The sequence below is a fragment of the Peromyscus maniculatus genome, chromosome 22, assembly GCF_049852395.1.
Source record: "Peromyscus maniculatus bairdii isolate BWxNUB_F1_BW_parent chromosome 22, HU_Pman_BW_mat_3.1, whole genome shotgun sequence".
In the NCBI taxonomy this organism is placed as follows: domain Eukaryota; kingdom Metazoa; phylum Chordata; class Mammalia; order Rodentia; family Cricetidae; genus Peromyscus; species Peromyscus maniculatus.
The window spans coordinates 52,946,198-52,973,207 of NC_134873.1; the positions used below are offsets into that span (position 1 = coordinate 52,946,198).

General features: G+C 42.8%; 1 protein-coding gene across 3 annotated transcripts in view; it reads right to left on the reverse strand.

Annotated features, from left to right (window-relative positions):
* The window catches only part of Thada (THADA armadillo repeat containing), a 294,771-nt gene that overhangs the window by 130,584 nt on the left and 137,177 nt on the right, over positions 1-27,010 (reverse strand). For all 3 annotated transcript variants that reach the window (XM_006990503.4, XM_076558882.1, XM_076558883.1), the window contains one exon: positions 26,264-26,395. In XM_006990503.4, coding sequence (XP_006990565.1) covers positions 26,264-26,395 — 132 coding nt within the window. The remainder of the gene's footprint in view (positions 1-26,263; positions 26,396-27,010) is intronic.

Consider the following 27,010-nt stretch of genomic DNA (forward strand, 5'->3'; position numbering starts at 1 on the left):
CACTTGGTACACAGGCCTGGTGACCTGAGTTTGATCCCTGGAACTCATGTAAAGAGAGAACCAATTCCACCAAGCTGTCCTCTAACTCACAGACACATACACCATTGCCCACACATTGCACACACACACACACACACACACACACACACACACACACACACACACACACACACACGATGCGATTCTGTATAAACAAAATGACTTAAAATTTCATCATGGGTGTACTGGGACACAGGACGATGAAGGAGGAGAGGAAAAGTAGTGAGGAGTGACAGACACAGTGGCCCTCAGTGCCTGAGACAGACTGGAGAGATGCCATCAGGTGGTACAGAACGGAAGACGGCCAAGGCTACAGCATGCAGCCAGTGAATGCCTTTTGGACTTTAACTAGGCTCTGACAACTCACCCATTTTGTCACTTATTTTTCCTTTAAAACGATTAAATGTTTAATCTGTAATTGGCAAATACCGTAAAATGTTTGTTTTGGCCCATGGGGGCAGAAAACTTCATTCAACAAAGAAAAGAAAATATTCTGAAAATGCTTTGCAATCTAATTAGCAAATGATTTCACTGTGCACAGCCAATTTCTGAAGCTTTCCAGTCTGTCCCTACCCAGCCCCAACTCACTATGTGGTATAGTGTTTTATGTTACCAAAGGGCTCTTGTATATAAATGTTTCCTTTCAAATACAAAAAACTCCAACATGGTTTAGATATTTAGTTTTCAATTAGCAGCAACCTTACACTAAAGAATGGCCTGCCTTCTGCTCCTGACCTTTTGCAAATGGTGATTTCCCAAAGGAATCTGGCATCTATACAGGGCAAAGAATGGAAAGTGGGAAAAGTTCCAGAATGTTCTGCTTTCCATACCCCACTTTAGGTACTTACTAAACCCATAAAAGCAGGTTAACAAGCAAAACTAAAACTATTCTCAGAGAGTAACAAGTGTTTCCTGGGCATGCTAATGCCTGCTTTTAATCCCAACAATTTGGAAGGAAGAGGCAGGTGGATCACTATGTAGAGACAGCCTGGTCTACATAGCAAGTTCCAAGGCTTGATTCCTGAGATTTGCATGGTAGAAGGAGAGAACCAACTCCCACAACTTGTCCTCTGACTTCCACACATGTGCTGAGGCATGCATGTACCCAAACCCCCTACACCACATATAAAATAAATACATGTAACTTAAAAATTTCTAGGGCAATACAATTCATAAAGATGGCAATCTGTAAAGTAAAATTTAATTAAATGACATTCATCATAAAGCAATAACCAATGTAATTTCACACTCTTTTAGTGGAGAGTGTATAAGCAGCAAGTTAGATTACAGTTAGATTCACACATATGTACCTATGAGTATTCACACACACACACACACACACACACACACACACACACACACACACAAATACACACTTGCAGGTTTGTTTTGACAATTGTTGGGAACAAGGAACAAAATATGTTAAGAAAATTTAGACCCTAGGGGGGCTATTAAGATAGAAAATCACACAGGTGGGTTTTCATTCTGCTTTGAACATTAAATTTTGTGACTCAGATACTGCCCCTCACTAAACCTGCTCATGAATGCCAGGCAATTGTGGTCTGCTTTCCATCCAGCTTGGCTATACGCTCTTGGGAAATGGTACCCATTAGTGACTGAGACAAATTAACTGAGATTGAACACCAAAATCTTATGAAGAAAACACTGACACTAATAAGCCACAATAGAACATTAGAGAACTGTAATGTGACCACTTGGGACCAGGCCAATATAGGCCCCAGCTTAGGCCTTAGAAGATGTGTGACTCTGTGGTCCCTCGATTCTAGTGCTCACTTAACCAGTCTTACCCAGCCTCACATGCCCCAGGCTGCTAATCTAAGTTAAAATGGAGCTGCACATCTCTATAGCAGCACCCAGCCATACCATGTAGCAAGGACAAAGGCCCACAGAGGTAATGGTGATGGCTGCTGACATGCATATCATTCCTTTCAGTGCTGGGCAACGAAGTGAACGAGTTTCCCAAAAATAAGACTAGAAGGTAAATGGTGTGATAGCTACGTCCAAAAAGCTCTTGGAACAGTACACTTTCATTATTTGGAATTACAATTATTTCTTCAATAATGAAGGGATGCATGGCTTTTAAATGTTAATCCTCAATTCCTTGCTCTTATCAAAATACATATGAAATACAATCTTCATATTTCATCTGAAATTTCATTTAAATAGTTCATCGTCTTTTTTTGCCAATAATAAATGCAATTTGAAACAAAATTATTGAGATTCTACCCAAGTGTTTTAGACAGCTAGGAAGGAGATTTTTCTCTGGCATACTGAGAAACAGTCTCCTTTAATAATAACTTTCCCAGCTTAGGAGGAAGGCTTTACAGCGATGTCCACACAAAGACACCGGAAACTCCAGACTAGAGACTTTAGGGAAAGAACTAATTTCAGTTCTTACCAAAAATAAAAATGAAGTGCTATAAATATATAAAGATCTAACAGGAACCATTTCCCCCGTCAGTCCTTCTGGGAGCTTCTCTCCAGACTCCATGGAGCAAGGATCTGCACCTTGGTCTGGAGACTCCACCCACACAACAGCTGGAAGAGCATTTCCAGATCTACTTTGGAGGCTCACAGGCTGGAGTGAGTTCTGCAGGACGCTCTGCTCTGTCTCTACAGGGACTAGAAGGGTGCCCCCAGACTCTTTGGTGGTGGTTCTGAATACAGCACCTGGGTTCAGGGTGTCTCCCTTTCTTGCAGGCAGTGGACAGGTGTGGAAGTCAACAGAACAGGCTGCCTCTCCTTTCGCTGTGTTCCTGCCGCAAGTTCAAGTTCTCAAAGTGATTAACATATTTGGCTCACACCATCAATCTTTAAGAGTGGTTCTGTGATTGATTGATTGATCCATTAAAGAAACTATAGAAAGGCACTAAGAGTTCACCCTCTTCTTTTTAATCCTAGCATGTGCCTGGGAGAAGGTTTAGAAAGAACCATGTTTATTCCTATATATAAATAAACAAACAATGAGATTTCAAATATTCAAAAACCCAATTGCTCTCTATTGGAAAATTAAGACATTAAAAACAATTCTGATATTCAAAGTACCCTAAAACTAGCCCAAGACCAACTAGAGAAACCATGGGTGCCAAATAAACTTTTTTTGGCCAACTTAACTTTTTGAGTGCCTAGTATTAATATCTGAGAAGATATTATTAGGTAAGTGTAAAAGTGATTGTGGAGTTTACAGTGTTAAAATTTGCTGGGTAATGTAGAAATACATTCCTAATCACTGTGGTTATATAACATTTTAATATACATTTCTTGCTTTTTAAAATTAATAACTTATTCATTTTATATTTGTTATATGTTTACTTTACACTATGGAAAAATGTTAGACAAAAGGAAATTTGAGTGATTTTCTAATTGGAATTCGAAATGAGCGGTAAAGCAGGAAAGACAACTAATGATGACTATAGCGAGTTTAGCGTAGAAACAGCTGATGAACAGACAGCGAGGGACAGCTGTAGGAATTCTGCAAAGGAATGAGAGCCTTAAAGCTACGGAACATGCTTGCCCCGGAGTTGATGGTGACCAGCTGGCTGCCACCATGGAAGCTGATGCACAGCTACATCCGAAGTTGCCAAGAACTCAACATGGACCATCCAATGTTTGTCTGGCATTTGAAGGAAATTGGAAAGGTGAGATCTCAGTAAGTGAATGTTATATGAGCTGATCAAAAATTTAAAAAAAGTAATGCTGTTGTTCTGTGTAATAATAATGAATCTGTGATGGAATCTGTGGTTGGCCCAGGAAGCTGCTCCAAGCACTTAAACAAAACATGCACAGAAAAGGTCATGATCACTGAAGGCCGGTCTGTGGCCAGGCTGATCCACCACAGCATCCTGCATCCCAGGGAAACCCTTACATCTGATAAGTATGTCAGAAAATCAAGGAGATGTACTAGAAACTGCAACTACTGCAGCCAGCATGGTCAACAGAAAGGGCCTGATTCTTCTCCAACAACCAGTGCTTCAAAGGTCGAATAAATTGGCTACAAACTTTTGCCATATTCATTCATCTGCCATGTTCTCCTGACTTCTTGCCTAGCAGCGAGAACCACTTCTTCAGCACCTTGACAACTTTTTGTACTTCCACAGCCAGCAGGATGCAGGAAGTGATTTCCAAGAGCCCATCGGATTCTGAAGCGAAGGGTTTATGCTACAGGCTAAGCAAACTTAGTGTCTAAAATTGTGTTGACCACAATACTTCGATTTTGATTAATAAGCTTAGTTGTAATGACTTAAAACTCAGCCCGAAACTAAAAATCCTTTTGCACCAAACTAATAAAATTAACGAAATAAAGCTGAGTGGTCCACACAATGACGGTTTCAATATTTTTGAACATGAACAGCTTGATTAATTTCCCTTGACGAGAATTTGTTTTGTTTCTGAAAGAGTCCAATGCCTATGCAGAAATCCAAGGAAAGCACAAGGCTGGAGGTGGCTAGTCTAGGTAGTTTCAAATATTCTCTCTCTCTCCTCTCTCTCTCTCTCTCTCTCTCTCTCTCTCTCTCTCTCTCTCTCTCTCTCTCTCTCTGCGTGTATGTACAGGGTGTATGCACATGTGTGGGAGTAGGTCCATGTACATGTGTACATGTGGGTGAATGTCACATAGAAGCCAGAAGTTAACACCAGGTGCTGTGTAGTTGGTTTTTTCAGAGTCTCTCATTAGACCTCCATGGCTCACCAATTCAGCTAGACTGGCTGGCTAGCAGGCCTAGGGACTATTCTGTCTCTGCCTCCCCAGCAATGTGATTACCAGGGGACCCGACAATACCCAGGATCAAACCTAGGTTTTCTCATGCTTACATGGCCATCGGTTTACTGACTAAGTGATCTCTCCTGCTGCTTGTCCTATCTTTAGTACTCGGATAAGCCCTCACACAACATTCTGTGAGTGTATGTGTTCTTCACTATCCTCAGAGAAGCCCTCACACAACATTCTGTGAGTGTATGTGTTCTTCACTATCCTCGGAGAAGCCCTCACACAACATTCTGTGAGTGTATGTGTTCTTCACTATCCTCAGAGAAGCCCTCACACAACATTCTGTGAGTGTATGTGTTCTTCACTATCCTCGGAGAAGCCCTCACACAACATTCTGTGAGTGTATGTGTTCTTCACTATCCTCGGAGAAGCCTCCACACAACATTCTGGGAGTATATGTGATCTTCACTATCCTCGGAGAAGCCTCCACACAACATTCTGGGAGTGTATGTGATCTTCACTATCCTCGGAGAAGCCCTCACACAACATTCTGTGAGTGTATGTGTTCTTCACTATCCTCGGAGAAGCCCTCACACAACATTCTGGGAGTATATGTGTTCTTCACTATAGACGACCAGTGGAAACATGTACAGAACAATGAGTTACCAAATAAGTTTAACCACAACCAAATAAAATGCCTTGTGCCAGTTTCCTTCTGCTGTGATCATGGGTGTGGAATCCTTAAGGAGCCATTTATCCCACTAATTCCAATGGCTGGAACTCACATTTGCAGATTTCATTCACAATAAACTGGCAGCATAAATGCATTTCCTCCTGTTCAAACTAGTGTTTTTTTTTTTTTTTTGTTTTTTTTTTTGTTTTTTTTTTTTAAAGCCTAAAGCTTTGTAATGTACTCCCTTAAGGAGAGCAAATTAGTCACAGGACTTTGACCCAAAGCCACTCACCAAACTACAGACTTTGTAGCCCAGGCCAAGCAATGGTTTATGAAGAACATATATCAAAATGGGGCAGGTTACATAAAGGATGTGGCAATGTCCTCTGCCGTCCTCTATCATTATCAGTCACTTCAGATCAAATCATCTAGCTATTCAAAGTACTGTATTTGTTCATGAACATAAACAAATTTTCAAAATGCAAAAGAATAGAAAGTTTTAACCTTTCTAGTGACAAGCACGGATACACACAAGTTTGCACATTAGCAGAACCTTCAGGGCTCAGGGAAAGATAACACACACTGAAGTGACTATTTTAATGAAGAGAAACAACTACAATGCTTCTTTGGTGGCATACATGACAACTGAAACATGCAAATTAAAATATTAATATCTGTACCAGCTATGGGGCCACAGGCAAGTTAGATAATGTCCCTTCACATCTTCATCTGTAAAAGAGTATTAGAAATAATTTCTAAAGTTCCCTCCAATAAAAAATCCTATAAATCAATGAGTATTTGAACATTCCAGCTGGATTACTATCTTTTTTTTTTTATTTTAACGTATCTTTAGGATCTCTCTTGACTTGTTCCATTGCTAAATCTCATAACAATACTGATGCTGATAATAAATTTTTATGCCTAACACTAACCACCCTCAACCTTTCTACAGTCGGAGCCAGTTTCCTTGAGCGTGGGCCTCTGAGAGTTAGAAACAAATGGCAGTGTTCTCGACACAGGAGAGCCCTTCACCAATCCTACTGGAATCCTGTCCTTAAAGTGCCCCTCACTCTTCCCAAGACCACAGCAACCCCACGATCTTTACTCAGCTGCATTCTCTAGAATCTGCTCATTATTTTGCCTCTACAGAGAGGCATGAATCTGCCTGACAGTACCAAGTAAAGGCCTGGGGAAGAGAGAAAGTGGAGCACTTCTTGTAATATGATTATTGCCCTGCAGAGACTGCAGTTGGTTTTTCCAAATGCTAATTAATGCCCCTAAATAACCTTCCTTTTATTTCCTAGCAACAATTCAAACTGAAATCATGAAGAATGAATCTTTAAAAACCAAGTACATAGAAAGGCTTGAAAAGTTCCAAAAAGTTGCACTATTTTGGCCTAGAAAAATAGTACAAAACAGGAAAGACTATTGAGATGTTAGCAACAGACTCATCTTCAAGAAATGTTCTTTCTGAATGAAGTAAACTGAGTCACATTCCAGCAGAGCTATAGTACTACTAACGGACTACTACCAGCCCTTTGTAAACATCCCAGGAAAAGTTTTACATTGCCTTTGTTTGCACCCAAACCCATACTTAGACCTCAGTGGTACTCCAGTCAAAAAGTACTCCCTTTGGTATAATTAGCCTTTCTTGCTGCAATTTATTTTTGTTTTTCTGGTTCTACATGCCAGAGAAATCAATAAATTTTATGCCTAAAAAACTAGTGTCCAGAATATATTTAGAAGAAGAACACAAACAACTTAATAAAAAACTGAGTCAAAGCTCTGAATAGACACTTCAACAAAGGCGATGGGAAGTGAACACATGTGAAGATGCTCAACATATTGAGTTACGTGGGAAACTCAAGGTCCACTATATGGTGATAGGAAAATGTGTTACAGGATGAGTAAACACTAGTGAAGATAGTATGAATTATTAACAGATTTAATAATAATGATCTACTACTACACACTCAGAAGAAATAATAAATGAAAATGACTGAGCTTACTGAGGCTAAAGAGATGGCTCAGTGGTTAAGAGCACTGTCTGTTCTTGCAGAGGACCCAGGTTGGGTTTCCAGCACCAACATGACAGCTTACCATCATCCATAACTCCAGTTCTAGGGAATCTATCACTTTCTTCTGGTCTCCAAGACCACTAGGCATAATACACACAAGCAGGGAAAACACTTATACATATGGAATAAAAAAAGTAAGTCTTAAAAGGAAAACAAAAATCTGAGCATGTGAAGTGTGCGCCTGACCACTATTACATTTAGCTGGTGGGAATGTGAAATGGTTCAGGAACTATGGAAAACAAGTTTTCAGTTTCTTAAAAAGCTAAAGCAACGACACAACTCTCCCATTTCACTCCCATGTAGTTAATCTAGAGAAACAAAAGCTAATATCTATACAAAGACATGTACATGAATGGAAGTTCCTAGCAACTTATCTACAATGGCTACACTTTATACAAAACAAATGCCTATCAACAGTTAAGTAAACATATTGTGGTAGATCAATATAAGAGAATTCCACTTAACTATACTTAACAACATGGCTGAATCTCAAAATATGCAGGTGAAATACCAGATAAAATAGAATGTATACAGTATGATTCTCATTTTATGAAATTCTAGAAAATGCAAATTAACCTACAGTGACAGAGAACAAAGCAACAACTGCCAGATGTCTCAGGAGGAGCGTTGGGTAAGGATTATGAAGGACGATAGAAACGTGCACTAGACATTTATCTAATTGCACACTTTGGACGTGTAGTTTACATCGGTCAGATCTTAGGTTGTTTTTAAAGAATATCTTTTTATTAGCCTTTAATTCTAGCACTTGGGAGGCAGAGGCAGGTGGATCTCTATGAGCTAGAGGCTAGCCTGGTCCACAGAGTGAGTTCCAGGACAGCCCGAGTTACATACTGCGACTCTGTCTCAAAACATCAAATGAAGGAACAACAAGAAAAAAAGAGTATCTTCTCATATACAGTAGAAAAGTGACATTATAATCCTGCCTTGCTTTCTCTTAAGTGTTTTCCCCAGATTAAACAAGCCTAGTCAATTTTCCAACTTTTTGACCAGAATTAACTTTTCCTTGTGATCACTTATAAAATAAAATCAGTACTAAAGGCCAACAATCACACAAGAACCAGGTCTCTGTTCTCCATCCTGCACAGAGAAGAAGCTCAGCAAGGTTAACTTGCCCAAGTTCACAAAGGAAGGAGAAGGACCAGCTAAGACTCCAAATTAGACTGTCTAGCTCTCTACAGCCTGTACCAACTGCAAAGCAAGTGTGCCTCAGCTCTGAGGAGTCTGCTTTCTGTGTCTCGCTTGTTTCTGAGACAGGGTCTTGAATCTGAAGAACTTGTCTTAGCCTTGAACTTGTGGACCGCCTGTCTTAGTCTCCCAATACTGGCATTACAGTTACATGTCACCCTACAGTATCTAAGGTATCTTTACAACCTAAGTGCTGAATAATAATTATATAAATGAAATTAATTAAATTGTCACTTTTAAATACAAATTATAAACTATTCAATTTAGTGGTGTCAATTTTGTTGGGGCAGCTATAATAAACTCATCTGCATTTAGGATAATTTTCCATGTGATTATTAAGGTAAAACAAATATTTCTCTCCACCTTGAGTTTATTAAGTCTTCTTTCTAATATCTTGAACAGTCAAAAACTTGACTTGTACCATAGTGAAAAAGTAATTTTCAATTCCTAATAATTCAAATTATCCTAAATTCTGGGAAAATAGAACCCAGACCAACATCCTATTAATACATTCTAAATGAATGCACAATGTAGATTGTTGTGTAAAGTCCACAGATGAAACAAAGCTGATTACACACGTGCCTGGCCTGGCCCCATAAAAAGCACACTAGTGTTACAAGCGCACAATCTCAGTGGTGAAATTTTTGTTCAGAAGCACACTACATCCCTTCATCACTGAAGCATTCCAGTACTTAACTGGGATGCTACTAATGATCAGGGGCATCATATTACCCACAAGTCCTTTCCTGACTGTGTTTTAAGATGGGGACATGTTAATAAAGAATACTGGCCATAACCTCTAAAATATCCAGGTTTCTGAGACCACAGAGCACTAGAAAACAACATCACTGCTAATTGCCATTGCTAGTTTCAATAAGGAGATACTTTTTAGTCTAAGCATAAGTAGCATTAAATAAGTCTTCAAAGAAGACATACAATGAATGTAAACAAAAAATAAGAAAGTTCTTAAATATCAGTCTTTAGTTCTACTCTAGCTCAATTAATAAAGGCAGCTTCAATGCAGTATCTTTATTTGCTAGCTTTCCTCTTTGTCTATCAAAAATAAATAAAGTAAAATTAGTGTAGAATGTCTGAGTCATTCTTCAATTCTGCCAAGGACATAACCTTTAACCCCAGATTAAAAATAAAGTACTAACTGTGAAACCCAATACTACTTAGCTTTGGGTACAAAAGCCTAATAAATATAATATTTCAAAAGAAAACCAAACAACCTGGATTGCTTCCACTCATTTTCACGATCTCGTCAATAGATTTCTATGGCTTTGGCTACATTTGCTGGTGGAATTTGGCCTCACTCATTTACAATCTGCATCACCAGCTCGTACAAGGTACAGAAACGCTCTTTACTCACTCCCTCGTCTACTTCAAAGCACTTCGTTTACTATCCCAGTGGTTATCCTGACAAAGCCATTCGTCAAAAGAAAGCAAAGGAATCCACTTTTTAAAAAATCATTTATACCAGACTGTCTTAAACATCCATGCTATTTCTAGCAAAGTCACTGTTTCATAAGGAATATATATTTTGAGCCTATGATGCAGTGGTACATACCTGTAATCCTAGTACTCAGTAAGTGGAGATAGGAAGCTTGAAAATTTTAGGTCACTTAGACCACCTGAATACATAGCAAGTTTCAGGTCAGCCTGGGCTATACAGTAAGACCCTGCTTCAAAAACAAGACAAAACAAAACATTTTCTTCCCTCCCTATTCTTACCTAGGAGAAGGTCAAAACCTATTTCTACTGGATTTCGCGCACACACGCACACGCGCACACACACACACACACACACACACACACACACACACACACACACACATAATACCTTAACTTATTCCTAAGGCTCTAATGTCTAACCTCTTCTCCGAAAAACACTCAACATAAATATATGAAAGACACTGCTGACATCCTCATGGTTGCCTTCAAACGGTGACGGGACGGTATAAGAGGTATTGCTTAGTTATAGTTTAAAATACAAGGTTTCCACCTGGCATGGTGGTTCCAGGCCAACTAAGGTTACATAGTGAGACCCTGTCTCTGCTCCCCACCCCCCAAAATGTTTTCAAAGTTAAAAAGAACAAATGTTTCATTATTTTAAAAAATAAGTATAGTCTTCTACCCTTTCCTCCCTTCCTAAAACTTATATTGTAGCTGTATCACCAGATAGCATGCTCATAGGGTTTGAGAATTTTTTTGGTTTGAAAAATATGGCAGTCTAGTGCTCAGAAGCCGAGAGGGCTGGTTGAGTCTGTTGCAGCTGTCTTATTAACAAAGACAGAACCTAATGAGACAACATAAGGTCAGATTCAAATTTCTTCATTAATAGTAAATAAACGTGTGTTTGGCCACTAACAGTTGCCAGCTCCCACAGACAGTTCATTTAACTTATGAGACTTGTCATGAAGCACATCACCGCCACTATTCCATAGTCAGAGCACACAGCTCTTCCAGCCGTGAAGACACAGGACACTTGAGAGAAGTGACTTGTCTCCCTGGTTTATCTGGAGGACAGTAGCTACCATGGTTTAAACAATCCTTTTCAAGACACAACAGGCTCCTCCAATCCCAAACTTCTCCATACATCTCATGTGAGAGCAGCAAAATGCTCTTACCTCTTGGGTTCCTTAAAGTGCTCAATATTCATAGCCCTATAGTTCTTAAAAGGCTAATCAATTCCCTATATGCAACAGCAGTCACACTCACATTAGGGCAGACAATTCAAATCATACTGCGTTTCCTACTATGCCAGAGTACTAGAATGATCCAGAGCAGGCCTTATTTATTTGTTATGGTGAAATACCCCAAATGTAAAATTTCTCAGTTTGCCATCTCACTATGTAGCTCTACCTAGCCTGGAACTCACTCTGTAGATTAGGCTGACAGCAAACTCAGAGATCCACCTGCCTTTAACTCCCAAGTGCTGGGTATAAGGCACGCGTCACTATACCCAGCCCAGTCATTTTTAAATGCATGGATCAATGCTGTCAAGTATATTTACCAGGGAGTTTTCTTTTGGAGTGAACTGGCCTCTGGCCTCCATGTCTGGATATCCAATTTGTTGCTGCATGACATTCACGGCTTCAGATATAAATGCCATTCTATTGTCAGGCAACCTCCTGGCTAAGTATTCAGAACCAAAGTTCATATAGCACATTGGAGTCTGTCTGCTTGAAGTGAGGAGGTACTAACTGTGCAAATAAAGCATTGTCCCTTCAGATAAAAGTTAGAGACTTTGATCTTCTCTTCCTTACCATTAAGCCTTTCTGAAAAGAAGAGATCCACTATTCCCTGACCTTTGGGAGTTTTACAAACTTCAGACTGCAGTTCAGAGCTCAGACAAGAAACTGTCCAAGAAAAACATGCCCCGAATGAACAGGATATAAACAAAGCTGTAAGGAGGTAATTAATGGTAGAGACTTGACTCCCTCACTTGCGGCTCTGATAACAATCTGGCATTTTATCAGCAGGGTCTTTTATCTGCAAGGATTCAATGTGTTCTGCTGCCTGAAACTATTTGGGGAGGGACAAAGACAAGCTTTCATCTTGAAAAGGAAACAGAGCTACATCTCTGAAGGGTAAGGAAGAGTCAAAGCTGTAAAAGGCTCCAGTGATTTCTCTGACAGGAGAGGTAAATGGAAATAGGACGTCACTGAAAGCATGGGAACCAGTTCTGGTGGGGTGAAGTTATGGCAGTCCTCTACCAGGCCACAAGTGTGAGGAGGACAGCATGCTTTCTTGTTCCCCATTCTGCATCTTCTGCCAATGTCTTCTAATTGTCTTCTTGTTAAAAATCAAAGAAACATAAACTAACTCACAGTGTGGCTAATGACTTAAGTGTAGTCTGCCTCTCACTGCTTTAAAAGGGATCGAAACTATATTCTAAATGAACCCTCAAGGCTCAGCTCAAGATGAAGGTGGCATCTAAGAATATGAGGTGGCCTGAGGGCACTGTTTAAGAACACCACCCTCAGAGCAAGTTGGTGCTTGCTAGGGGCTGCAGCAGCTTAGCAGCACCCCTAAGGAAAAGGGTGGTCCAGGAACAGCAGTCAGTAGCAGAGTTCTCTTACTGCCCTCTACTCTGTTCACTCCACGGACTGGTTGTGAGACTCAGAAAAAAACAGGGCTTTGGACTCCCCATCTTACTTAGAACTCAGGAATATTTATCTAAGGTTGGGTCAGGATAGCCACCCATTCTAGAATCTATAGCCCAGGGCTTCTAAACCAGAGCAAACTGCCCAATAATACTAGTTACCTTAGTCAGGCTGTATGCAATCCCATGGCATTCTCTAGGTTCATATCCAATCCCTCGTGACACCAGTGCTTCAGGAGAGGAGAGCATAGGGAAGCTGCTCTGTGCCTGGTTTACAATGGAGAATTCCATTAAGTCATGGCATTCTAAAGCTACTACTTTAGGGACATGCTCAACCAGGCAGCAGAATGCAAATCTCTCTCTAGGAAGTCTTTCTCTATGTAGCTCTGGCTAGCCCGAAACTCACTCTGTAGACCAGTCTGGCCTCAAACTCACAGAGATCTACCTGCCTGTCTCCCAAGCACTGGAATTAAAGTCATGCACCACCATGCTCAGCAAGAATTCCATTTCTTTCTAAGTTTCTCTTAATTAAAGTTATATGGGTTATAATTAGTATATTAATTTTGCATTTTTGATTATTTTGTCCAAACCCAATGAAGCTATACCTTAAATTTTGGGTTTTATAGAAAATAATGACTCTTATAGGGAAAAAGTAAATAAACAGTCCAATAAGAAACAAGCTAATACCACAAGGACAGCTCAAGGGACTCTCTTAGTGTTTTGAAAATATTTCTGCCCACTATTTGTAAATTATTTTCTCGTCTGTGTGACACATCTTTCAGCAACAACTCAGCTTTTTCTTGGCTATCTGGATCTATTTCCATGGTTTGGACTAAAATAGACAACCTTTTCCAGTACGACTGGCTGCAGTGATCAAAACTGAGTAGGCTTCCTTACATGGCAGCACCTTCTAGACACACAATAGCATCACTCTGGATGCTGTGTGGATGAACATGGGATGACAATACCCCTCCCCTAGGGGGTGGGGGACACACCAAACTCTGGTTTTATGATTATTCACTGAACTAAGTTCGGCCAGTGGAGGACAAACGTGGGACTCAGTACATACAAAACCTAATACGGACAAGAAGAGGAGGTTTGAACCCATTTCACCAGCTGCTACTGCTAGGGCCCCCAAGATTGTTCCCTGAGGTTCCTAGATGCACTTTGGAGCAATGAAACCACCCTCCTCATCCACACTGGCCTTTGCCTGAGCAGGTTTAGGATTGTCAGGTAAGAAAACACAGCTGCAATTAAAAACATTTGACTACGAACTGGTAACCATGTGATTCTGTTCTCTAAGACAGGAAAGATGAAGAAAGAAACTGGTATATATGAAGAGAGTACTTTGTAAACTTCAAATCCTTAGGTAAATGCAATGCTACTATTGGTTTTCCTTCATTCTCAGCAAGCTTTCCGAAATTGTAGAAAGCTGAAACCGTGGAAACTCAAGATGACACACTGGAGTCAGCAAGGAAGCTTTTCTAATAGTTTTGAAAGCATGCATGAACAGCAGCCTACAGACAAGCTAGGACTGTATGCATCTCAGCCCCAAGGCACACTTCAAGTGTTCAGTGACCCCAAGCTCCCAAACAAGGAAGATGTCTTTTGTAAGAAGGTCTCAGGATTTCTCAAGAATCTCACAACTTGAGCTGAGCCAGTTTTATTTAGCAACCTGTCACAAGCACGTGGGCTCAACTGCAAATCTGTCTTCCTTTGGTGCTGATTTCAGATTGGAAAATGAGACCACTGCCAACGCCATGCCTCAAAGGAGAAACATCCAAGAAAATAAGGCAAGCCCAAACACCTGTCAGATAAAACTGTAGGTTAGCCTTTGGCACACGGAGAACTGGCTTGTCATGTTTCACAGATAGAAGAACATCAGGAATAGGTAGGTGGGAGAGCCTGTTGTTTGGTGAAGAACTAGGAAACCCAAGGTAAAGGGCTCTGGAGCCAGGCCACCTGGGCTCCAAGCCATGCCAGCCCACACTAGCTGTATCACCTAGGGTCTATTTCCATGCCTCCTCTTTAGATGACAGCAACAGCAACAGCAAACTCACCCCACTGTCTTGAGGATTGAATGGGCTAAGATGCAGAAGGACCTACCATAGTGCCTACTCTACCATAAACATCTGCTAATTATCATTCATCATTACTGAGGATGGAAAAGTCAGAACAAAGAGAGACAAGAAGCATCATAGCCAGAACACTTCAGATGACAAAAACGCTGCCCGGCTCTCCATGTCATTTTAGTGCCTCGGTCTTCTCGGAAATTCCTGTTGAGTGAATGAATCAATGGTCCAAGCCTGACTCCTCAAACAGTTCCTTACGGACTGCAGATACATTAGACTTACTTCTCCTGGGCCCTGTTCGGGTGCTGCAGACTGTTATGAACCAATGTAATGACAAAGAGCCCATCATTTCGAACTTACTGCAAGGCTGGCTTTCAGGAAAAAGCCAGGGATTTGTTTTGGAGCAATGCTCCTGCCAGTGAGCAACCGTGACCGGTCAGACCCCTGAGGACACTCAGTTACGTTGCCTGTGGAGAAGGGGAGTGTTGACAGCAGATACTGCACTAGATCCTACAGGGGTGGGGTGGGGTGGGGGCTTCTCATAGTGAGCAGGGGCCACTGAAAGCGCTCACCTCTGGATGTCTGTGGGATAGGCAGAGAGAGATGTCTGTGCAAACCAAGTCCCTGAAAATGGAGCCACGGATTAAGACTGACTCCTTAGTGTAGGCACGTGGCAACCCTAGCGAGTGCAAGGGAATGAGAAAAGGCTGAGGGCGGGACAAGGAAGTGGACGGTGTTTGAGGGGCAGCAGGAAGAAGGTGGAGTGGGAAGGAAGGGGAAGGGGAGACACAATGGCTGGAGGAAGGCACTGTGGCCAGTGCTGTGGAGGAGGGAGTCTGCCAGAGAGAGCACTGGGTCAGAAGAAAAGCAGAGGGCACTGCAAAGCATCCAGGGGCTCTGGAAAGGGGGCAGTTTCAGGGCAGTGATGGCACGGAGGCACGGGCAGGGCAAGAATGGGGACTGTGAACACACAACCCTCTCAGAGTCAGATCACAGAGCACAGGGCAGCCTGGCGGGGGAGGGGCGTCTCTGTGGAGAGGTGTCTCTTGTAAACCGGGGTGAAGGCGAGGGACTGGGTCACACAGGAGCACAGTGGCCCTCAGTCAATTCAGCAGTGCATGAAGGGAGTGGGGAAGACTGCTGTACCCGCTTTGAAAGGAGGGAGAGGAGATGCCAGAGCGAAGGGAGAGATGGGGATGGGGCCGGGCAAGCAAAAGCAAGTCTCCGGAAGTCCTGTGCACTCTGTGCGCACACATGACTAACGCAGCTGGTTTAACCAGACTGGAGATACTGCTGTCCCCTGCTTACTTGAGGTCTGCTTTCCACGGTTTCAGTTACCCGTGGCCTCAAAGGACTACTTGGAAAATGTCAGGAATAAACAATCCATAGGCTTTAGTTTGTACATCACTTGAAGTACAGTGATGAGATCTCATGTCACCCCATACTGTGCGGCTCAACACGTGACCATCCTTTGCTCAGCCTATTCCCAGCGCACATGCTACCCGCCTGTGAGCCACTCGGCCCCCTCATTCATCCGGCTGACTGCCACAGTCAGACGGTGGTTCGGTTCAAGTCTCAGTTTACTTCATGGCCCGAAGCACAAAAGCAGTGATAAAGCTGGCAATACAGACCGGCCAAGGAGCGGTCCCCACACCAACACACTGTCAGCGACAAGGTGAAAGCAGCTGCCCACTAGGAAAAGAGAGAAGCTGGGCTGCAAACCTAGGGTTTATGGTAAAGACGAGTCTCCTATCCATGAGACTGTGCCAGGGGTGGGGGTTCAGGGAGGCTTTGAGATTGTGCAACAGATGCAAAGGTCACACCTTCAGTATGTATGTCTTATGAGAGTAAATACAGTGGGGGTCAATATTAACTGGGGCTTTAGGCATTTACTAGGGGTCTAGGACTATATCCCTAAGAATAGCAGGAGACTATTGTAGTAAACTAAGAGTCAAGGTCCAAAGGGAGAAAGAGAGACAGAGAGAGACAGAGAGAGACAGAGAGAACAAACCAGGGATAGATAACCAAAGTCATGTTCCTATACTACTATCTTTAATTTTTACTTACTGCTCTGTTCCCTAACTCATATTTTCTGTTTGAAGAGGGAAGAAAAGCACAATTTTGATCTAAAATGTTCATGACTACAAGGGAAATGAGTGTTGCATTAGCCAGTATGGGGCCTGATACTGTGTAGCCCTTCAAGTTAGCATTAAAAACCATCCATGAACACCTTGGCAAAATTTTTGAGAAAATATTTAAAATCAGAAAATAAAAGCTTCATATAAAAAAAAAGATTATTAAAGTACTTTTAAATGTGTATTATTACTGAATTTAAAAATGCAACCTCTGGGACAAATGCTATTCTTTACTAAAGTTGTCAGAGATTTGTGATCTGCAGTTTGCCCTGTTAAAACTGCAAAGCACTATCATTGTGTATTTCCTGGGTCACCCTTAGTTCAGGTAGAAGCAGCACTCTATAATCAGTTATGGGTTATAAATCTAGAACTATCATAACCCTCCCCTAGGTGGGTCCCACTCTCTGCAGAGTGGTATGGCCTCACTTTGCTCTTATATGACATCCCAGTGGATTATTTCTAGAAGTCTTTAAAATGGCGGACTGAATTTCCCTGAGATTTTTCCTGCCCTGCTACTTGGGAAAGCCTGCTAGACTTCTGCCACTCACTAGCCTCAGCCCTTAGGCCGTGGATCCCACAAAGTGGTTAATGTACACACGGTGTCAGTCACAGCCTGCACTTTATCTCACTGGCTCTACAGCAAACCCTTCAAAAATGAAGACCCCTTTCTTTCCAGCTTACCCACAACCCAGCACAAGCTAGATACACAACAAATGTTTAGCAAGCACTTGGCCAATCAATCAACTGGTTGGATTCTAGCTTTTCAAGCAAACGACAGCAACAGGCCATGGATCATCATCACTGTCAGAATCTTCACCTAAGAATGAGACTGTTTGCAGATCTAACCACTTGTTCTAACATGACCTCAACTGGCCTGTCGAGGTAACAGATAACACTCAAGAAAAGCTGGTCCCTACAAGTTTTGTTTTTCTAGCTTGCTTTGTCAATGCATTCCATAAGAGGTGAACTCCTCATTCCTGTTGCTCAAAAACATACTTGGAAAAAAGTCTTAAAGAGATCTGACACCCCAGACTGAGTCAGCCAGGCCTTGCTCTAGGAACTAGGAGGAAAAACAAAAATAAATGAGTTTTGTTTGTTTGTTTGTTTGAATGCCAGAACTTGGGGGGGGGGGCATACAACATAGAAAACACGATTTCATTCCACATGCTCAACTTCAACTATCCCTGGGTGGAATCTGGAAACTTGGAAGAGCATGAGCACAGTTCTCAATAGAGCTGATGGGGTCACAGGAAGAAGGAAGCAGGTCAGCATAGCACCGGGAAGCCCCTTCCGTCTCTGCTCCAGGCCTGTCCATAAGAGGCCTAAACTGCTGCCACTAGAGACATCTATACATGTCTGCATCACGATTAGCTCAGTGGGCTAACCCCAACTGAGAGAGGAGTGAGTGCCAGTCTCGCTTAAAGACAAAAGGAAAAGGAGCTGCTGAAAAGTGCCTGAACAGAAGTGAACTTCTGCACTTGGCCATCTTGTCCAAAGCCCGATCTGGGGTCCACAGTCTCCCCTGTAAAACCAAAGGGACAGAGTTCCAGACTGAAAGAACAACAGGCCTCTCTGGAAATCTCCGTCCCTATGAAATTCAGTGGAAACCACAGGAGAGCCAGGGAGAGGGAATTTTTCAATTGCAATTCCAAGAAGGCCCAATTTTTAGGTGTTTCCATGTACAATGGGCAAGACTTGGGGACTGCAAAACTCTCTCCCCAGGCGTCTCTGTTCAAAAGATCCGTTAAGAACTGCGGACAACAAACAGTTATTTATTCCAGTCACTTCAGAAGAGCCACCTCTGACTTCTCAAGACTCAGATGGTCCTTATACTTGTCAGAAAACAAATGTAACTTAAGCCAACATCTGGAATGAAAGAAAATTCAGCAACCACAAAAAAAGATAATTAAATCAATAAGGAGTGCTTTTCAGACATAACATCACACAGGCCAAGAGTGTTCTCAGAACCATCCAGAACAAAGTTAGAGAAGTTACTTAGAAGCTAAATTTAAGTGGATTAATTCCTGGAGGGCATCACTTAGGAACAGACCACCACAACTTTGTGGGTCATACCAAAATGGCTCCCCCATTCTTTTGTTTGTAAGACTGGAGAACTCATAAAAGTGTACAAATAGGTGTGAGACATTTAGAACAAGGCTCATCATTTGACTCACCACCCACTTGGGAACTGTGGCTGAGCTCTTCAGTGTTCTGAAATAAGACATCACAAACAGACAGATGCCTTGACAGCATCCTACCCAACCTCAGATGCATCACAGAGACCCTTTGGGAAGCATGTCCACCATCTGATCGATCGATTGATCAGTTTTCCTCAAGCACTCTCATTGCTGAGCAGCTCAGTAGGAGGAAATCTATCTAGTCATGCGTTTGATGGAGAACACTGCCTTTCACAAAACTCTTCCTGTCTTCAGAGCTGCACTCTCCTACTTCCCCACTGGGAGAAAAGATGACAAATTACGGGCCTTCCCCTACGGCAGCCTCCAGGATGCGAAGGCCATTCCCATGTTGTCTCTACCCAGTCTTCCCCGCTCTAACTGCTTCCAGATGTCTCGCTTCCTCCACATCATGGACACTGCCCCAGATAAATATTAGCCTATCACTGGCCCTCCTAAAATGGGGACCCCAGAGCAGAAGAATAAACAGACGGACCCAGGGAGCTCAGGAGGACTCCAGCAAGCTCTGCTCTCCCCAGCAGCGGCGCCATCACTGCCCCCGGTTCTCCGATATGAAAGCAGACACCCCTCAATCCTAACGTGGTACATATCTCTAGTCTCAACCCACCAATACAGTTTCCCAAAGCCATTTGGACCATATATTTACAAAAGCCCTTACTGTGTCGGATTCAGAGGACCGCTCGCAGGAGTCCGCTTTCTCCTTCTACCATGAGGGTCCTGGCTTGGTGGCCTTGACCTGGTGAGTCAACTTGCCAGCCTCTACTTTCAATCAAGGAATATATCAGACATACAGAAAAAGAAAAACAAAGGAGTATAGAGACTAATAAGACATCTAACTATTTGCCCAGTACCAAGCATCAAAAAAAAAAAAAAAATACACATCATAAATAAAATTAAAACTCTGAGTTCATGGCTCCTCAGTTGCCTCCATTCCCTAAGCCACACAGAGGTAAAGGGTGTGAGAGGGTGTGAGTCTGAGTTTGTGTTTGCTACTCTCATTTCTGAAGATTTTTGCATTTTTATTCCTTTGCCTGTTATACACACATTTTATAAAAGTTGCAATCGAGTCTATTTTCACTTAAGTAATTCAGATACTGAATAAAGCTGCACATCCACCAGCATGGTAATGTCACCCAAACACTGAGGTGACTCAGATATGACTTATTCTTGGGGATTCCTTCCTAGTTCTCAGCAACTGAAGCCTAGAATACTCCTAAGTGCTACACTTAAGAACCAGCCGGGAACAACTGCTATCAGTACAACTATGTGGTAATATAAAAATATGCCTTCTCCTTGCTTTTAAAGGCTGCTGGCACAAGATTTCCATGCCCCACAGCCCCCAAATTGCTGGCACGATTCTGAGCTGACTTTTGAACCCGTGTCTGTCAATTACTTGAGTCCTGGGACATGCTCTTACTCACAGAACACTGTGCACATTTCCTAGTACCCAACCTCCATCTGGCTTCAGGGTTTTCCTTCCCATTTACTGGCAGAGACATGTCAAAGCAAGTGCTAAAAAAAGCCTGCTCTTTCGGAGTCTCAGTGTCCTGTCTGAGGTGGTGCACTTGCACTGATGTGCGCTACACACCGTACACGTGCTGCAAAGACACTGCTACTCTGCAAATCAAATACGATAGTAATTACACACCAGTTTGTTTTGTTTGTTTTGAAGACAGCGTCTCTCTGTGTAGTCCTGGCTGTCCTAGAGCTCTGTATGTAGAGCAGGCTGGCCTCGAACTCGAAAAGATTCTCCTCTGCCTCCCAGGCGCTAGGATTAAAGGTGTGCACCACCACCACATGCAGCCATAAAAGCCCCCTCTCTTCTTCCCCTATTACAGATGATCACCTCTAGAATTCCTTCACACATAAACCACAAGTGCTATTCTGTAAGCAGGACATTTAGCCCCATCCCGGTGTGGCTCTCCTACCTGGTCCTCTATTCTTGCTGTATTAGTCTGGGGGGGGGGCGGACTTTCCCTTACATGTCTGGCTTCATTATAACTGTATGAATTTCAACAGAAAAACAGTGTCGTGCCTCTTCTTCTATCCTTATCCATTCAGGCTTCTCTTCTATGACCCTAACCCCTGCAGCAGGGTACTGAAAGTCAAGACTTTCACAGGGCCCCTCTAATGGACAGATAGGGAGGAGTTCATAATCCGGAAAGGTCAAGGCTCATGAGGCCAGAGAGGACCAAGGTAACATTCAGTCCAAGAGCTTAATTTGATTGAAACTTGTTTGAAAAGGAAACAGAAAGTCAGAGAGGCGAATCAAAATATAAGCAAATGTCAAAGCTCCTAATAGAACAGAGGGCTCCTCAAAGGCCAGGTAAAACATGGAACCCGGCTGAGGCTCCTTCTATATAAACCATGACCATGGCTACAACATGCAGTTCCACTAATACAAGGCTGGGAGTCCTTGAATTCTTCAGAATACACAAATCTGCTCACACACACAGTTTTGACTCTAAGCTAGTTTCATTTCTGCATTACTCAATTTAACTCAGTGCCCAAACCTGTACTAGGTAGAAGAAAGGGCCCCCAAACACCAATGCCACTAGCTGTTTGCATGTTAGGAGATCACAGTTTATGACGAGGAGCGAGCACTGAGCATTACAGTATAATCTAACGGTGGTAATGACAAGGAAGGAGAGCAGCCATCAGGAGCCCAGTGCACAGGAAAGGAGCAGCCCAGACTTCCACCCTGGTGATGCCGGAACCATGCTGCTTGCCTCTTTTGTCTCTAGAAAGCAAATGTTGCCCTCTACTTACCTAAAAGGAGTCTGGGAAATCAGAGCAAGTACAAATAAAATGTATAGATGCATGGCACGTAGTTAATTCCTGAGTTCAATTCCTAGCACTGCATAAACTTGGCACACTGGCACATGCCCATTATCTGGGTGCTTGGGAAGTGGAGGCAAGAGGATCATCTAGGCTACATACAAAGTTCAGGAAAGTCTGGGCTGCAGGAGAATCCATCTCAAAACAAACACAAATAAACAACAACAACAACAAATCCAAAAAACAAAAGCAGCAATATAATGCATAGACTTAAAGGAGAGCTCCTGGTACCAGAATCTCAAGTGAAATAGAAACGCATTATTATTTCCTGTAAGACCCACAATACTCCAGCACAGAAGACAAACTGCCTTGCTTTATAACCTGGAGAAGGTGCAATGTAATCATCTGCATTATGCAATATTCAAGGGAAACAAGATCAGAGTCAGTATTATTTCCCAAGGTCACAGGCCTAAAAGGACCAACTCTCGGTTTTTCTATTTCTACCTTCCTCTTTGGTAAAACTGGTCTAGTCCTAAGGTTCCATGCAATGTGTTGAAATACATGAAACACAAGCGTCCCTACCCCTTGTTGACTAGATCATCTCAATGATTTCACATCTCAATGTGAAATGTCCCCCACGTAGGTTTCTATGCATGATGTCAAAGGGTACATATTGGTTTTGTCATTGGTGCGTAGTATTTGCCAGAGAAAGAAAGACAGCGGGTATCATTTTGAAACTGAGAACAGCGAGCAAATGGACTGGGGAAGATCGGTACTGAAAATAAATGAAGCTGAAAGAAGGGGGGCTGCAGGGTCTGGGGCGGGGAGAAGGACGTTGTACAGGGGCTCTCCAAACAGTGAACTGCAGTGAGGAGATTTCTCCAGGTTAGGGAGGTCCTGAGCTCTCCTTTTTAGCGGGAGGAGGCACTATGCACACACAGAGAGTACCATGTCAGTCCAGGGCAGGATAAATGCTTGGTGCCAGTGTCACAGCGGGAAGTCACACAGAACCATGTCTCCTTAGTCTGGGCCTTTGCTCTGTTCAGGCCTCTCCAGTCAGGGTTCTAGGATGGTACTATGTGGTTTCCTGGAATTTTCCACTGGAAGCTCGAACTTGCCTGTGAAAGGGAACTCAAAGACTCCTGGCCCCTTTTGGCCTCAAAAAAGACCTCTGGCCTCTAGAAAGCCAGACAAGTAGGCACTGATGAGCTACATTCAGAAAGCCACTTGGGTTCCTTTTAAAACATGAATATTCTGTGCTACTGCAACTGAAGGGTGAATGGTCTTAAATGAAAGGCACCTCATTAATGTGGGAAAGGGCTGTGTATCTGGATGGAGAACAGAAAAATACACAAGACCTTAAAAACTGTAAACAAGATGCTGGGGCTAATATGAGCATTTCTGTTCCAAGACAGTGTAACAGTCCTAACAGTACCCACACAGAACATGGAAAATCCCAATTAGTAATTTCTAAGATTCATGCTGACAGAGAAACAAGCTTGGGCAGACTCTTTCTTTAAAAATCTCTTAGATTTATTTATTTTATGTGTATGGGTGCTCTGCTGGCATGTATGTGTGTGCATCATGTGCATGCCTAATGCCCATGGAGATCAAAAAAGGGTGTTGGATTCCCTGGAACTAGAATTACAGGCAGTTGTGAGTCATCAAATGAATTCTGGGACCCAAACCTTGGTCTGCTTTGATAACAAGTGTTTTTTTTTTTTTTTTGTTGTTGTTGTTGTTGTTTTGTTTTTCGAGACAGGGTTTCTCTGTGTAGCTTTGCGCCTTTCCTGGATCTTGCTCTGTAGACCAGGCTGGCCTCGAATTCACAGAGATTCCCCCTGGCTCTGCCTCCTGAGTGCTGGGATTAAAGGCATGGGCCACCACCGCGCGGCTGATAAGAAGTGTTCTTTATTTTTATTTATTTATTTTTTTTTTTTGGTTTTTCGAGACAGGGTTTCTCTGTGTAGCTTTGCGCCTTTCCTGGGACTCACTTGGTAGCCCAGGCTGGCCTTGAACTCACAGAGATCCACCTGGCTCTGCCTCCCGAGTGCTGGGATTAAAGGCGTGCATCACCACCGCCCGGCTAAGAAGTGTTCTTAATTGCTGGACCATCTTTCCAGATCTTTTGGGTAGATTTTTAAACATACAGGGCTGGAATGCAGTTCAATGGTAGAGTACCTACCAAGCATGAGCAAGGCCCTGGGTTTGATCCCCAACACTGTAAAACCAAGTAACACAAATGAATCAAATAAACTAACCCAAACTGTGTTCTAATCTGGTGCCACATCCTTGCACAGTTTGAGCCCTAGAACCCTAACTAGGTGCAATGAGGGAATGCGGAATGGACAGACAAGACACACAGACAGAGAAAATCTAGGATCAGGTAGTAGACTCTGTAATAGCACATTGGAAGCTTAGTGTGTTTATTATATAGTTATACGTATTTACATTTGAACCGCGAGATGAGAGTGTTGCATACAGCTAGCTGAAGAAGGACGCAGGGTTACTACATAAGATAAACAAGAAGGCAGGGTTATTATACACAACTGAAAAAGGAGGCAGGTTTAGCTCATCTCGATAGGAGCAGTCTTTGTAAAGGAGCAGTCTTCAGGCCATGAACCTGGTTGGGCTCACAATGTGGGTCGTGGGGAGCAGCTCTGAACTTTTCCTGCAGACACTATCACCATGGCCACAAGGGTGAAAGGCTTTGTCATACCTCTAGGCTTCATCCAGGGAAAGGTTTTGCCATTCCCATGGGTCTGAGGTACTGGGGTCACTGACATGGCCACATGCACATTAACAACACACTAAGGACTTCACTGCTCCCAACAACCTGGTTTCAGAATAATGTTTAAATCTTCTATATTAATGTAATCTTTGACTATTTCTCAAGACCATGTATATACTCAGATGATATATAAACAGGTTCATTTGGAAGGATATTTTCAATGCAGCAACTTCCTGCTTCTAGGAGCAGCAGACCACAGAAAGTTTATAAAAGCCTCTGCAAAGCAAGTGTTCTCAAGGCAGACGATGAGGGCCCATGGCATATCCTGGTTTCTAATGTACACTGTGGTTCTCTGCTTGTACCTTTCCCCTTGTGTCGACTTTCTGAAAACACCACTTAGCCCCCACCTTCCTCCTACAAGTGTTCATGAAAGAGAACACTGTTAAGGCTCTTGAAAGTAAAATTTACCACCCAAATTTCTAAAATGAATCACCAAATGCTGAATGAGGCAGTCAGTAACTGTGTATCAGGAAACAGAAACCCGTCTGAGTGAGTCATCTCTGTGATCAAAGATAACACAGCCACAGCTCCGGCTCTGGCAAACAAATGGTCAGAGCAATCACATGTCAGAATCTTGTGTTTAATGGTTTCTCACATGGAAATGCGTAAGTCAGCTACGTGAGACCAGGAAACAGAGCCCAAAGTACCACACAAACAATAAACACACTCTCTCAAGTTTCATGTTTTTGTCCAAGTCCATTTCGATCTTTCGGTAGATACATTAAACGCACCAACTAGACAAGAAATTAAGGAGAAACGCGAAAACTGTTAAAACTATGACGGCTAGACAATACAAATGTTTTTTGGAGGCCGGCATGTTAAGGTGCGTCATCCAAAATAAAAGTGATCAGACGGTGACAGACACCTCCACAGAGGTAACAGAGCCTTTGGTCCCTCCAAAGAAGCTGTAGCAAGAACAGCTGTAGTTGGTGTGTGTCCACATGCACTCTATGCTTGGAGATCTTTGTAAGCACTCCAAGTTTGAATGAGAAGGTAATTGGGACCATGGGCTATGTGGCACTGGCACAGGCATGCCAGGCCCTGAATGCTCTGACTCCTCCAGAGTCAAGAGCCAGATAGATGTTCTGACAGTCTTGTACACCACAGGACGGGAACGGACGCTAGGATCAGGCCTGCTCCACACATGTGTTGGCTGGCCTAGTAGAGTACAATGCGAACCCTAGGCAGTGTTTTCAAAAGAGCTATCTCCTGTCAACACCACACACCCATCAGCAGGGCTCCAAGGGAAACGCTACCAACACTGCAGGTTCTCAGGAGCCTGCACCACACCCACAGTCTAAGCACCTTCCTCTGAAGCACTAGCCACCAGGCAGGAGCATGGTAGAAAGCCTCACTGGCCCCATTTCACACAATGGCTTCCTAAGACAATATGCTACTTATAATTCCCCAAACAAGAACAAGATAAGGCATTTCCCTCAAGTCCCCTATACCAGGACACTACCTGATAATGAAAGGAACAAAGGGTGCCAAGCTGAGTGCAGACGACGTGCCATCCATCGGAGATGGGTAGAGTCTCTCCAGCACCAAGAGCAAGAGGAACATGCTGGGGTGGCGATCAGGCTCTCCCGTCTCGCTGCAAAGAAGACATTATACATCAAGGATTTCAGACTGAAGAAGTCAGGCACTATCAGACACAGTTTGTCACTGTCCCCCTTCACTTTAATGTGCACACGTGAGGTCTCTGGCAAAGCCAATCTTTCTCCAGCAGGCTGTGTGTCCAGAGCAGGCACTGTGAAGCTTGCCATGTCTGACGGGGTTGAGAAAGCATGAATAGGCCATTACTCACCAGGACCAGAAAATCCTACCCGCACAAACCAGCAATTAGAGAAAATGTATCACAACAAAAGTAAATGTCATCGATGATAATTACATCTTCTCACTACAGACAAGTCATATGCATTCACACCAGTACAAAGACGTGAAAAAAAGCATGTCTAAGATGCCCTCTGTAGTAAAGTCTACTGTCGGCTATAGATTAAGACTGAGAGGAAAGGAGAACATTTCTCTCCAGTCCGAGGAGCCACAAAGTCCTCTTAAATGACTCTGCTCTATGTTTCTAAAATCACTGGTCATTTTTGCTCAAGCAGACCTACATCTGATCATAGGTGACCTGATTAATTAACAAACTGCTGTACTTTCACAGTGGGAGCTGCAACAGGCCAGTAATACAAAATCGTAAGATCTATTA